The 13,436-nt window shown below is 41.1% G+C and overlaps 1 protein-coding gene across 5 annotated transcripts in view; it reads left to right on the top strand.

The window, feature by feature from the left end:
- MID2 (midline 2) overlaps positions 1 to 13,436 on the top strand; it is a 101,067-nt gene that overhangs the window by 12,376 nt on the left and 75,255 nt on the right. For all 5 annotated transcript variants that reach the window (XM_081565880.1, XM_081565882.1, XM_081565883.1 and 2 more), the window contains exon 2: positions 90 to 805. In XM_081565880.1, the coding sequence (XP_081422006.1) occupies positions 146 to 805 (660 nt within the window). In that variant the 5' untranslated portion in view covers positions 90 to 145. The remainder of the gene's footprint in view (positions 1 to 89; positions 806 to 13,436) is intronic.

Below are 13,436 nucleotides of genomic sequence, written 5' to 3'. Positions count from 1 at the left end.
TAAAGCCTCCATGGGTTAGTGTGTAATTATGTTACATCCACATTTCCTTTGGAAATACATAACGACTTCTTGCTTTGTATTCCTTGCAGGTGAAAGCCCAGCCTCTGCGGTTCTTAATGCCTCAGCAGGATTATTTTCACTAAAGATGGAAACACTGGAGTCTGAATTGACCTGTCCAATCTGCCTAGAGTTGTTTGAAGACCCCCTTCTGCTCCCTTGTGCTCACAGCCTCTGCTTCAGCTGTGCCCATCGCATCTTGGTCTCGAGCTGCAGCTCTGGTGAATCCATTGAACCCATTACTGCTTTCCAGTGTCCTACGTGCAGGTATGTTATCTCACTGAACCACCGGGGCCTCGACGGCCTCAAGAGAAATGTGACTCTGCAGAACATTATTGACCGCTTCCAGAAGGCTTCCGTCAGTGGACCCAATTCCCCAAGTGAGAGCCGCCGAGAGAGGACTTACAGGCCCAGCAGCGCCATGTCTAGTGAGCGAATTGCGTGCCAGTTCTGTGAGCAGGACCCACCAAGGGATGCAGTGAAAACGTGCATCACTTGTGAGGTCTCCTACTGTGACCGTTGCCTGCGGGCTACACACCCCAACAAGAAACCTTTCACCAGCCACCGCCTGGTGGAACCAGTGCCAGACACGCATCTTCGAGGGATCACCTGCCTGGACCATGAAAACGAGAAAGTGAATATGTACTGTGTATCTGATGACCAATTGATCTGTGCCTTATGCAAACTGGTGGGGCGTCACCGAGACCATCAGGTCGCATCCCTGAATGATCGGTTTGAGAAGCTCAAGGTAAGGGATCTAGAAGACACACCTTACACAACTTTGTCTCTTTATACATAGTTATATACAGTCAGCAAATTCCCTGATAAAATCGGTCACTTTTCCTATATGACAAGAATGAATTAACTCCAAGTTCTTCTCATAAGAAATAGCCTTCTAACCTGCAAGCTCTCACTGTAGCCTGTTTCATCTTTTGCACAAACCTACTTGCATTCATTCTGGCCAGTTCTGGGGGATTTAACCCATGGCCCACACTAATAGTCTGCCCAGGGAAACAGCGCCCTTTCTCCTCTGACAGTGACATATTATACCCTTTATATCTCTGCCATGATTTTTCCACATCTTCTTTTAAGTATGTGAGCGCCTGTGTAGGTGTACTACAATTAGCATATGTGATGATTTCCATAATTATGCATATAGCAATGGGAAGGTTGGGTGTGTCTCCCTGTAGATGTGGGTGGAGGTGTCTGAGTGTATCTACGTAGATGAGAGGTTTTCATGGAGGACAGTACTGTATGTGTTATACACTAGAGAAATAAAGCTTTGGCACTGACCACTACAAATTGCTACCAAGCCCTTAACAAGGTGGCTAATTCTAAATCTGCCTTAAAAAACAAAGCAAACAGACAAAAACGGGACTTCAGTGTACTATGAAGTCAGGAGGGATCATCAAATACTGAAGTAAACATTTAAACTGAAGGAAAAAAATATTTAATCCAGGATCACATTTTGTGCCAGTGTTCATTTTTGTGGGGTACAGACCAAAGTGCTTGTTTGCAGTACCTTCCTGGGAAGTTCCTGTTCAGTGGACAGAGTTTTCTGAAGTTGTTGTGCCATATAATATTTCTGTGCAAGTCTAAGTGCCTGTCTTTTTTAGAGCACTACTACCTCACATTGATGTTAACAAATGTCAGATCCAGCAAATTATTTTATTACCATTGCCTGTCTGCTATGGGGCTCAATTTCTCTTAAGAAACTACTTAACAGAAATTCCAGAAAAATAAAATGTTTAAACAAATAATAAGATTACCATCCCCAAATAGGACCTGGATATATAAGCAAAGCTAGAAGGAACACCCAGACAGCATGGAAGGAGGGCAATAAGGGAGTGGAGATTTCCCTCTTGCCATGCTATGGAAAAGTCATTGTAGCTTATGTAAAAATTACGATGTTGGCGAGGGTAGTAATACTCAGAATAGGATACACTTTCCATTCTGTAATTTATTGAAAACAATATATTGAGAGTCACACTGACCATGGTTTGTGCCTTTTTAATTTTTTTTTAATTTTTGGAATTTGTTGAAATTAGCTTTTTTTAAAAGAAATTGTTTTGGCTGCGCCAGGTCTTCCTTGCTGCGTAAGCTTTTCTCTAGTTACAGCAAGTGGGGGCTACTCTCCATTGCACCTTGTGGGCTTCTCATTGTGATGGCTTCTGTTGTTGCATAGGATGGGCTCTAGGGCAAGTGGGCTCCAGTAATTGCAGCATGTGGGTTCGGAATTGCAGCTCCCTGGCTTAGAGCACAGGCTCAATAGTGGTACATGGGCTTAGTTGCTCCGTGGCATGTGGAATCTTCCCGGATCAGGGATCGAACCCATATTCCCTGCATTGGCAGGCGGATTATTTACTACTGAGCCACCAAGGAAGTCCAATTTGTGCCTTTTGATTTTTATTTACATTTAATATTTATAAATTTGTACGAAGTTTAATATTTATCTGTTGATTTCACTCAAGTTGATATTCTCATTCATATCAAGACTGCAGAGGGCAATAATCTCATTGGCTTCAATTCTTAGAATCCTAAGATGGTTGGCCTTAGACTTGGTCCAGTTGAAGACCTGTGTTTTAAATTGGTATAAATGGAGGCTTTGTGCAGTTAAGCCATTTGGTCAAAGTCACAGAACTGGAACTGGAACTCAGCTTCTAGAGCTAAGTTGAGTTAAATATCTTTTATATTGTAGCCTGCTGTCACTTTGTTTTGGACCTTTTCCCTATGAAATGTGATTTGAAACTTAAATTCATGCTCCAGCAACTGCACATTTCATGGGTCACAGATAAACAGTTAATAGCATCGAGGAAAAGGCATATTGTATAAACTTACAGCTTTTTAATAGCAAGAGATGGAAGCAGGGTTGCAGGAAGACTAGGGGATATGGAGAGGAGAGAACAATCTCTGCCAAATATTTGCAGGTGTTGGAACTATAATAAGGCATTGGCCTTGAGAAATATTCCAAACAGAAAAATCTGTATCCATATGTACCATTGAGATAACAAAAGGCTGGATAGACCAAGCCTGTATCTACAGAACACCAGCTTTTTGAAAACATCCGAAAACATGAAAACATTGGATGATTGATTAGATATTTGGCATCATGCAGCTACAGTCCTTGTCTCCAGGGATAGGTGCAAAACAAAAGTATTTTACCAAAAGATACTTTACCCTGTAACTAATCGGTAAGTTGGGGAGTTAGGAAAGACCACATTTTGAATTGTTCCCCTTTAAATTTTTAGGAAATGTGCAGAAAATTCAGATTATAAATTAAGTGGAAACTTTTTTGCTCATTTTTGGACAGAGAATGGAAACATATGAATCATTCCCAACTGTGTGGTTTGTTATGTTGTCTGGAACAACTTGGATTTTGAGGAGGGAGAGAGAAGTGCTGCTTGTGTGAGAGGGGGATGGGTGGGGTAGGGGTCACTTGGGTTTGGTGCCAAGAATAAAAGGATATTAATTCTCCACATTAAGCAGAGAGGAAGTCTGACGCTTAGGGTCACATATCCTCACTTCTTTGAGTTAATTTTAATTTAGAAAAGCATTTAGGATTATCTCCTTAATCTGCTTGATTCTTCCTGAAGGAGAAAGGAGAAAGGCAGCTGTCAGATGCTATAGTGGAGATGGCCTTGAGTGGACTCCCCTGGCCCTCAGAGGAGCACAGGAGTCCTACCCGAGGAGGGAAGAGGTTTTACTTCCTGGTCAGTGACCAATGCAGTGTTTATTTGTACTTTTTTTTTCTGGAGATTCATTGGTGGCATTTCTAACTGCTCTTTTTGCACTAACCTCCCTGATTAGGATTAGTGGTCTCTAATATTTATTTGTTCCAAAGAGTAAACAGATCATGACATTTTAGATGAAAGGTCAGAAGAACCAGAAGCTAGCCTGTCTTCTTAACACATACTCAAAATGGGTTAGAGGATTTGGGATACTTAGTATCATTTATTATCTTTAGCTAATTGTCCAGTCTATCTAAACATCCTTCAGAAGGCTACCAGTGGTTTAATTAATTCTTTGATTTGACAGAGTAATTGTGTTCATGACAATCATTACAGTTTAAGGCCTATCAGAGTAACTATTTTCTCTATTCTCTTTTCATTTACTCTTCCCTATATATATATATATATATATATATATATATATAAAAGCTTATGATATATGTTGCATTTCTATAAAAATGCTTCATATTTTAGAGTTTTCATTGTCACATGAGTTCTTCCCCTTAGAAAAATTGATATCATTGCATTAATAAATGTTGGCTTTATAAAACAGGTCAAATTTGCGTGACTCTCTACTGGGGACAGATCTCAACTGGATATTCCAAGTCCTATACAGCTTGGTTCTCATGCTTGCTCACCTCTTTTCCTCCTGCCACTCTCAAGCATGTTACCTTCACCATCCAGTATAACCTCCTGACTACCTGTTAAACATGCCCCTCTCTTTTCTGACTTTTAACACTCACTCATACTGTTCTTTTGGCCTGCTTAGGAATCCTACCTACTGTTTAGTGCTCTACTGAAATCCCATAAGGCCACTCCAACACACCCCAATGATACCATAAATTCTTTGAGGCCAGGCACAATGTCTTTTTGGAGCAGACAATGACAACCCACTCCAGAATTCTTGCCTGGAGAATCCCATGGACAGAAGAGCCTGGCGGGCTACAGTCCACAGGAGTTGGACACGACTAAAGTGACTGAGCACGCATGCACAGTGTCTTTTATTTCTCCAAAGTCTTCCTTTGTGTCTAGCACACATAGTATAGGCTCAAGAAATCCCAATGAATTAAATCTTTGTAATGGATTTGCAGGAAGTATACCAGAATCTATAGCTTGTTTCCATACTCATAAGATATAAAGCTGTCTTGCCATCATTAATGCTTAATAAGTCTAGGGGAAAACATCTCCTGTGAACTACTAATAATGATAAAAAACAGAGTGTTAGCAAAAGTGTGACACGTCCTTAATTTCAGGTACCTATCCATTTTGACTGCTGGATTTTCTAACTACCTAACCTTAAGGTGACATCTGTATAAATCAGATGTGATTATTATAATTCTCTTTGAGAGTGATGTCTTCACATTTCCATGCCCACAGCCTGCCAAAAATATAGCTGATGAAAACCAGGGGGAATAGAGGAATTTCCTGAAGGGAATAAACAAGTACATTTTCTTTTTCTTATTACATTTCCACAAATTCATTACTACAAATAATTCTTAAATGCAGTTACATTTACCTATCAGGGATCTTGTTGTTATAAAATATTACCTGGCACTAGAGTAAGTTTTTTGCTCTAGAAAGTAAAAGGTCCTCCCCCGCACTTCCCCCACAACACACACACACATACACAAACAGAGACTGAGACAGAGAGAGCTAAAGATTGCCAGACAAAGAGAAGGGAGATATGAGACTTGGAGAACGTTCAAAAGAAAACCACAGTGAGAGTTAAAAGGTTGGAAAATATGATATTCTAGAATCTTATCATAGTGGGTTACTTGTCCTTCTTCCTACTCAGTCACTCTGTCATCTACCCACCCATTCTCACTCAGCCACCACCTTCTCCCAGTCGGTTGTCTACTCACCCACTTGACACCCACTTCTGTCTGCCAAAACAGATACCCTCTCAGCTTATCTACCAATGGATGTTTGTTTTTGAACCAGTATGACTATCAGAGAAATAAGGAGAAATATCTTTATGAGAAACTGGGTTGAGAGAGGGCATATTTGCATACATCTGGATATGTCACTATACACAAGTGTATATATCTCTGCATGGGTTGGTGGCTGAGAATTTAATCTGTGTGTGTGTCTGTGTATCTATAAATGTGTGTCACTGTGTGAAGAGGAGAGAGTACCTGTGTTAATCTTCTGTGAGCTTATCTGTGGATAACTGGGGTATGAGGGGGCCGTGAGTGTAGGGCAGGTTTTCTGTGGTCAGCCTAAGGAAAATTAGGGATCCAATAGACCCTATCCTGAGACAAGGGATCGCCAATAAATGAGCTTCATGATGAGACAAATCTTTAGGAGGACAGAGTGGGTCACCTGCTGGAGTCCAGCTCCAGCAGGTCCAGGGGTTCCCTCAGGATGGACGGCGTCGGCAATATGAATGAGAAGACACAGCGAGTTTCAGCGTTTCCAAGTGTCTCCCGACTTTATTGTTTTTAAGACAGCTTTTATATTTTTAGTGGTATATAGAAACAAATGTAAAGTATAGAGTCATACCAATTCAGCTTAAGGGACATACCAATTCAGCTTAAGGGACATACCAACTTAGCTTAAGGGGTATATCTTAATGGGCCTATCAAGTTAGCTCAATGGGCCAGCAGTTTTGACCCTCATCGAAGCCGTTTGCATGTCTTTAGTTACAAAAAGCCTCATTTTGTTTACATCATCTTCTGGCCTGGTGGCCTGCTAACACCTTGTGACTCTCCATTGATAAAGGTTGATCAATCAGAACACTTTTGTATAGGGCACATCAGGAAAGAATTCATCAACAGGAAGTTTTAAGGTAAAACCTGTTTTTGGTAATTTACTCTATGCCTTGAGCTTAACAGAAAAGAATGTGGTCCCATAAAGTCATAGAACAGCAAGCTGAAGTTCAGCTCTAAGTAAGAATCATCAGTTAAATCAACAATTGTCTTATTATTTGTATTAAAGCTAAACTTTTATTTATATAAATTTTTAACTATTATGCTTTCATTATATAGGCTAAATACGTTAAGAGTAAAAACATAGTGAGTAAATATAGACTAAGTAACAGTTTCATAAAGCAATATTTCTTATATTTCCTAACAAGCCTTTTTTCCTGCGAAGGGTTTTATGCCCATAGGGGCTTTCTGTGCGGAGGCTCTCAATGCTGTTTTATTATTAAGGAACAGTCATGCACATTAGCTCCAAAGGCACAGGTACATTTATTAAACAAACCAATATGTTAGCAAAAGGAATTTAGATCAGCATACTCTATATCCCAGGTAATTTTATTTAGGGTGCTACCGTTCAGGGGCCTTGTTGATTTGAGGTTTCAGAATGATCTTTTTTAGAAGGGAATCAGGAAAGGCCTTTTACCTAAGTCATAGAAAATAAGAAGAGGTTTATTATAGTAAACATCAGAAAGACAGATATCTTTAAGGTGAGTGCTGAGGCAGCTTTCCGAGAATCCCTGAGGCCTGAGAAGCCTTGCTCAAATCAGTCCTTCCCCTCATGACCCTGTCATGAGTGGGGATCTCGTGAGCGGGCTCCCGGCAGTCACCATAGCTGAACGAACAGAAAGAATAGTTTCTCACTTTCACCCACTTAGGTACTGAATCACAGTAGCTAAATATTGATATTATAAGAGCAGAGCATTTGTATCTAGATTTGCACTCTATAAGGTACGGTGGTGGACATGTGTGTATGAAAGTGTTAGTCACTCAATCATGTCCAACTCTTTGTGACTCTACGGACTGTATCCCACTAGGCTCCTCTGTCCATGGGATTTTCCAGGCCAGAATACTGGAGTGGGTTGCCATTTCTTTTTCAGGGGACCTTCCCGACCCAGGGATTGAACCCAGGTCTCCTGCATTGCAGGCAGATTCTTTACTGTCTGAGCTGTAATATCTGTCATGGCGTTTTTCAGCTAAACCAGCCTTCATCTCACAATCTTAAAATCATTCTTGCTTGTATATCTGTAGTCTGTTAATTGTCTAAGACTTGCCCCTGACTACTTACAATATGTATAAATCTGTACATGTTCTGTATGTGTGTGGGAGGGTAAAAAATGCATGTTATTCCATTTCTACTTGAACTGTGTGCTAAGACTCATTTGACTCACCTTTCTCCCCCTCCAATAATTATATTGATTCTCTGGCTCTATTAGTAGTAGTAACAGGCCCCTGTGTTGGAAGATGTTTTCTATTGTTTTGCAGATTTGAGAGCAAGTTTAGCAAGTGGATATTCCAACTATCTGTGCTCTTGAGTGAGTGAATAAAAGTCGCTCAGTTGTGTCCGACTCTTTGCGACCCCATGGACTATACAGTCCATGGAATTCTCCAGGCCAGAATACTGGAGTGGGTAGCCTTTCCCTTCTCCAGGGGATCTTTCCAACCCAGAGATCAAACCCAGGTCTCCTGCGTTGCGGGTGGATTCTTTACCAGCTGAGCCACAAGGGAAGCCTGATCTGTGCTCTTATCTTTCTGTTTTTCTTTTATTTCTTTTGTCCCAAGTCTCCTCTTCATCACCATCTGAAAGAGCTAACAATCATCAGTCTGAGAACAGCTTACAAAACATTGACTCCAAGATTATTCTTGGGTGGATGAAACTCCTCTCTGTTATTATTGGGCAAAAGAACATATTACAGAAATATAATATACACAAGGAAAGATTAAAGAAACAAGAATTATTAAACCCAAAGGAGTGAGGTTTAAAGGGGAAAATGTAATAATGACATTCAAGTTCATGAAGCGTTGATATATGAGGTAATGTCTTGTTCTTTATCTCCCCTGAAGATGGATCAGACAACAACTTAAACTGAAGCCCCAGGGATTTAGCCCTGGGGCTTATTCATTCATTTAAAAAGCAATTAATGAGCATGCATTTTGTTTATTTAAAATGAAAGTGTTAGTTGCTCAGTCTTGTATGACTCTTTGCGACCCCACGGACTGGAGCCCACCAGGCTCCTCTGTCTATGGGATTCTCCAGGCAAGAACACTGAAGTGGGTTGCCATTTCCTTCTCCAGGGGATCCTCCCAACCCAGGGATTGAACCTGGGTCTCCCGAATTGTAGGCTGACCCTTTATGATCTGAGCCACCAGGAAAGCCAGTCCATGGGGTTGCAAAGAATCAGACACAACTGAGAGACTTCACTTCACTTAATAAACAAAATGGGGCTTCCCTGGTGACTCAGACAGTAAAGAATCTGTCTGAGCACGAAACCTGGGTTCGATCGCTGGGTCTTTAGGTCATTGTAGTAGGATCTGGGGACATGGGAAATAAGGCACAGTGCCTGCCCTGAGGAACTTTGAGCTCAATAAGGGAGATAGATAAGGACATCTCTGAATTTAGTATGGTAAGTGCCATGACAGAGGTTTGCACAGGGTGCTCTGAAGCACAGAGGAAGGGTCAGTAAAAGGAAGTCACTGAGCTAAAAGCAGGAATCATAAATGTATTTGTTGGAGAAGAGGGCCAATTGGAGAGAAAATGAAGAAAGAATTGACAGGACTTGGAGAACGATTACAGTGGTTATAGATGGAGAGAAAGAATTAAAAAGTGATTTTTGAGGAGGAGATATCTTGAAGAATGGTGGTATTGGGCATAGAAATAGAGAAATTAGAAAGGGGCTAGTGGTTTTGAGGGTTGACTTGACTTCAGATTTGAGTTTTATGTGATTGATCATGGATCACTTAATATTCACTTACTCATCAAACATTTACCAAACACCTATTAGGTGCCAAGCACTAGAAGAGTGATAAACACAACACAGCCCCAACCCTGGTGGAGTGCTCAGCTTAGTGTGGGGAGGCAGACAAGTAAGAACACAGTGACAAGACTGTGGTGAGTGATAGTGGAGGCACTGAGGGGTGGGGGGGTGTGAGACTACATATGAATCACCCTCCTGGTCTAGAAGGAAGACAACAGAGGAAGAGCAACAAATGAAGGAGAAAGGGGAGGATGTGTATGAAGAGGCTGGAACCAAAAAAGAATCATGCAAGTGGAAGAGAGTAGTGAGGCCTCTGGGAAAGTAGAGCTCCTTTGATTAGTATTATCAAAGTAAACACTAGATTTAGGTTTTTAGTACAGGTTTTCACATTTAAGCTAGAGACTTAACCACGATACACCCCTGAAGAGAGGGAAAAGAAAAGAGTGTGTAGCTTGTAGATTGTTTGTGTAGAATTTCTGATAAGGATGCTGGGAGAGGGTGCGTCTTTGCTGGATTGTTTCAGGACCTTCTGAGAAGAGGAGGGCTGGCCAGCTGTTTCACCTGGCTTGAAGACCAGTCTGCTGGTTCCCCAAGAAACACTCAGGGAGAGCAGATCTCATACCCCCAGTATGTCACCTGCCTCTCATTCTGGGACAAAGCCTGTGTCTATACAACAGCAAATAAATGTTTGGGGAAGAAATAAATTCAGGCATAAGGGTGTGGGCTTCAGTTTGTGGACCAGATGGTGTGTTCTGCTGTTGAAAGGCCATATGTAATTGATACATAAAGTGACAGACTGAAGCAAAAGCAAAGTAAGTATTTTAAGACAAGCAGTTAAAAAAAGAAGGCAGAATGTGACCCCAAAAGTGTGCTAAGATTTTGGCTACTGGCTTTTGGAAGAGCTGGGAACATCGGTGAATAGACAGGATGTCAAAAAAACAGCTTGTCAAAGAATAGCAATGGGGTCACTGGCTCCAAGTATTTTTAAAGATGAAGTTGTCTGCTGTCAATTGGGAAGGCTGAGGTTTGGGGTGGGTTGGCCTTTCTTCCATTCACTTCTCTCTGCAACCTCCAAGGTTCAGTTCCCACATCAAAACAGTGGGGATCTTGTCTAGGTTTAGATAATGTTCGCCTTGTACCTTGTAGAAAGCAAGAGAGAATTCTATGGCATTCAGCGGCAATAAAACATGTTTCAATAGAACAAACAGAAAGGCTCTGCCCATTTCTAGGCTTCAAGACTTGCTGTGTCAGGTAGGTGTATATAGGTGTGCTCATATATGTGTGAATACATGTGCCTTCCCGCAGCATGACAGATGAAGATCACGGTCAAGTGTGTGCCATAAGGGGACTCTCTGGTTTTAATGGAGAGCTGGTGTTTGAATATGTAGCTAGATTTCTTGAGTGAAGCAATGATAAAGTTATCTGAAATAACCTGTGTCTAAAGAAGTGAAAAAAAAAAACCCAGCAATTATTTGAGAGGGTTAGTGAAGCCATTTCTTTTTATGGGAAGCTGTCTGGAAGAAGAATAGCCCATGCCTGGCTTTCTCAGAAATAGCAAAGCATTTTCCTCTTTGGGAAGGGTATAACAAAACACAAACAGGCCAAGTCTATGTGACACAAATGAGGTGGAACTTGGGTAAAAATGTAATCAGCGTAGACTGCCAATTAAGCTAAGTTGGGCCTTTTAAAATCTCAGTTATGCAAATCAGCCAAGTCTTTCCCTCACTTTGTGCCATTTCGACACATGTACAGTTTTGAGAGAGCTCTAACAATGTAGTCACCTGGAAGTGTGGAGGGGGCAGGTTGTGTCACAGTTTCATAGCTAAATGGCTTCTCTAAGCCTCCGGGAAGCACAGAAGGGGCCAGAGGTAACCTCCTGCAGCAGGAAATGGGAGCTTCATCCTGCTCTCCCTGCCAACCTCCTGTCCCGTTTCCTCCAGCAGGTATCTCCATTCCAATCTCGCCTGCCACTTGGGCCCACTCATTATCATAGATCAAGTGTTCAGAGAAAACTGCACTAACTAGGCTTAGGCAGAAGGAGCCTGGCCCAGTCACTACGTGGACTGCATGAGAAAAGAACAACAACACAACAACAACAAAGAGACATGTTTTACATAAGATTTTGCACACACCCACACGTGCACACACACACACATCCTTTTAGTTTACTTAGTGTATAGCTACGATAATTACTTGGCCAAATCAATGAAATCATTCAAAGCTAGAGTGGCACAGGATTTCTAGTTGCAAATGATTCGTTAGGGCTAGGCATGATAAGGAAGGGTGAGGAAATGGACTGCATAATTGCTTCAGTTCTCTGCTTCCCTTTGCATATGTTCGTTATTGAGAATCAATTCCAGTTTGAGAGGAGGCTTTAATTCCCAGTAAATGAATAGGAAGTGAGTAAGTAAATGTTCGGTATTTCCCTCGAATTATGTCTCATAATGTAAGAAAACAGTGGCAAAAAGCCATCAACAGATGGTGTTTTCATTAGCCAAAGATTTATTTTTCCAAGCACTTTCATATTAATGAAGTAAGGTTGAAATTAGAGTCATCTTGTCAGTTCTAGTTCTGGGTTGATAAAATGTGCTGGCATTTGGCAAATTGCTCGGGGGTGGGCAGAGTGAAATAACCATTTGCTATAATGTTGTGATGGTAACCCAAGGTCTATAGTCTAGTCAGACCCCACATTATGTGTTCAGCCCTAATTTTTGTTTTCAGTGGCTTTACAGAAGCTGTGAGTCTCAGTTGTGAGCCATAAATGAGGAACACACGGCAGGGATTAGTCCTGCTCTACATTATGAATTATTTATAAGATATCAGTTTCATGACAAGTGTTGCAACAGGTTGCGTGCATTTGTTAGGAAACATTCTCCCCTTGGAATCCCATGTTTGAAAGAAAACACAGTACAGTTGAAACACAGATTTCTAACATTATATCTGCTCTGAGTTCATCAATCTACATTATATTTACCTAATATGTTGATAGAGTCATTTGTGATACATGGAATATCCACTGATCTAGGAATCTGGACCACTCTGCCTGAGGAAATCACAAACTTAGTGTGTCCGTTACCCATGCCTGCTTTCTAACTTGAACTGGACCTTTTCATCAAACTACAGCTCCATCATAGTCACCGTATGGCTCAGTTTTTGAAGAGGAGTCCAGACTTGTAGCCTCTACGTCATCACTATTGACATACCCACTAACCCTGCACAGTTTGGCACTTGCTTCCAAAACTCTCCTGAAACTCCTTTTTCAAAGGTCACCAGTGACCTCTAATTAGCAAATCCAGCTGCTTTTTATCAGGCCTCATATTTCTTGCCCTCTCTGCATATCTGAGAGTGACAAATCCTTTCTTGAAACATGTTTCTCTTGATTATCCTCTTAGCTTGGCCCATATCTGCATTACCAACTGCTTTGCATATTGCAAGTCTCCTCCTGACCAGTGCCCCTGCTCCCAGGTCTTCTTGTTTTTGTCTGCCCACATAGATTGATCTCATAAATGCAGCCCTGATTATGTATGTCATTGTCTTGCTCAAAAGCCTTTGATAAACTCCTACTGCTTTAAAAAACAAGTACAGACTCCTCACCTAGACATTTAAGACCTTCATAACAGGGCCTCAATCTCCATTTCCAGCCTTGTGCCCCCTATTTTCTTGTACCCTCTGTTCTAGCCAAACTCAACTCTGTTCCCTGGATATGTCCTATACTTTATTCCCTTTTATTTTGCTCATGCTGTTGCTTGTGCCTGGAACTCCCTGCCCTCCTTCATCTCTCTTAAAATCCTGCTTATCCTTCAAGATCCATCTTAAATTTTTTCTATTCACATATTATATATCCTCTATATATTTACATGACACCCAAAGAAATCAACATGTACACTAATGAATATCCTATGATAGCTAATATAATAGCCTTCATAGTACTGATAAAATACATATCAGTTTTAATTTAGTACCAGCACATATTATAA

Source organism: Giraffa tippelskirchi, chromosome X (genome assembly GCF_054371585.1).
Source record: "Giraffa tippelskirchi isolate mGirTip1 chromosome X, T2T-mGirTip1v1.2.pri, whole genome shotgun sequence".
Lineage (NCBI taxonomy): Eukaryota > Metazoa > Chordata > Mammalia > Artiodactyla > Giraffidae > Giraffa > Giraffa tippelskirchi.
This window is presented reverse-complemented; position numbering and strand designations above follow the sequence as displayed.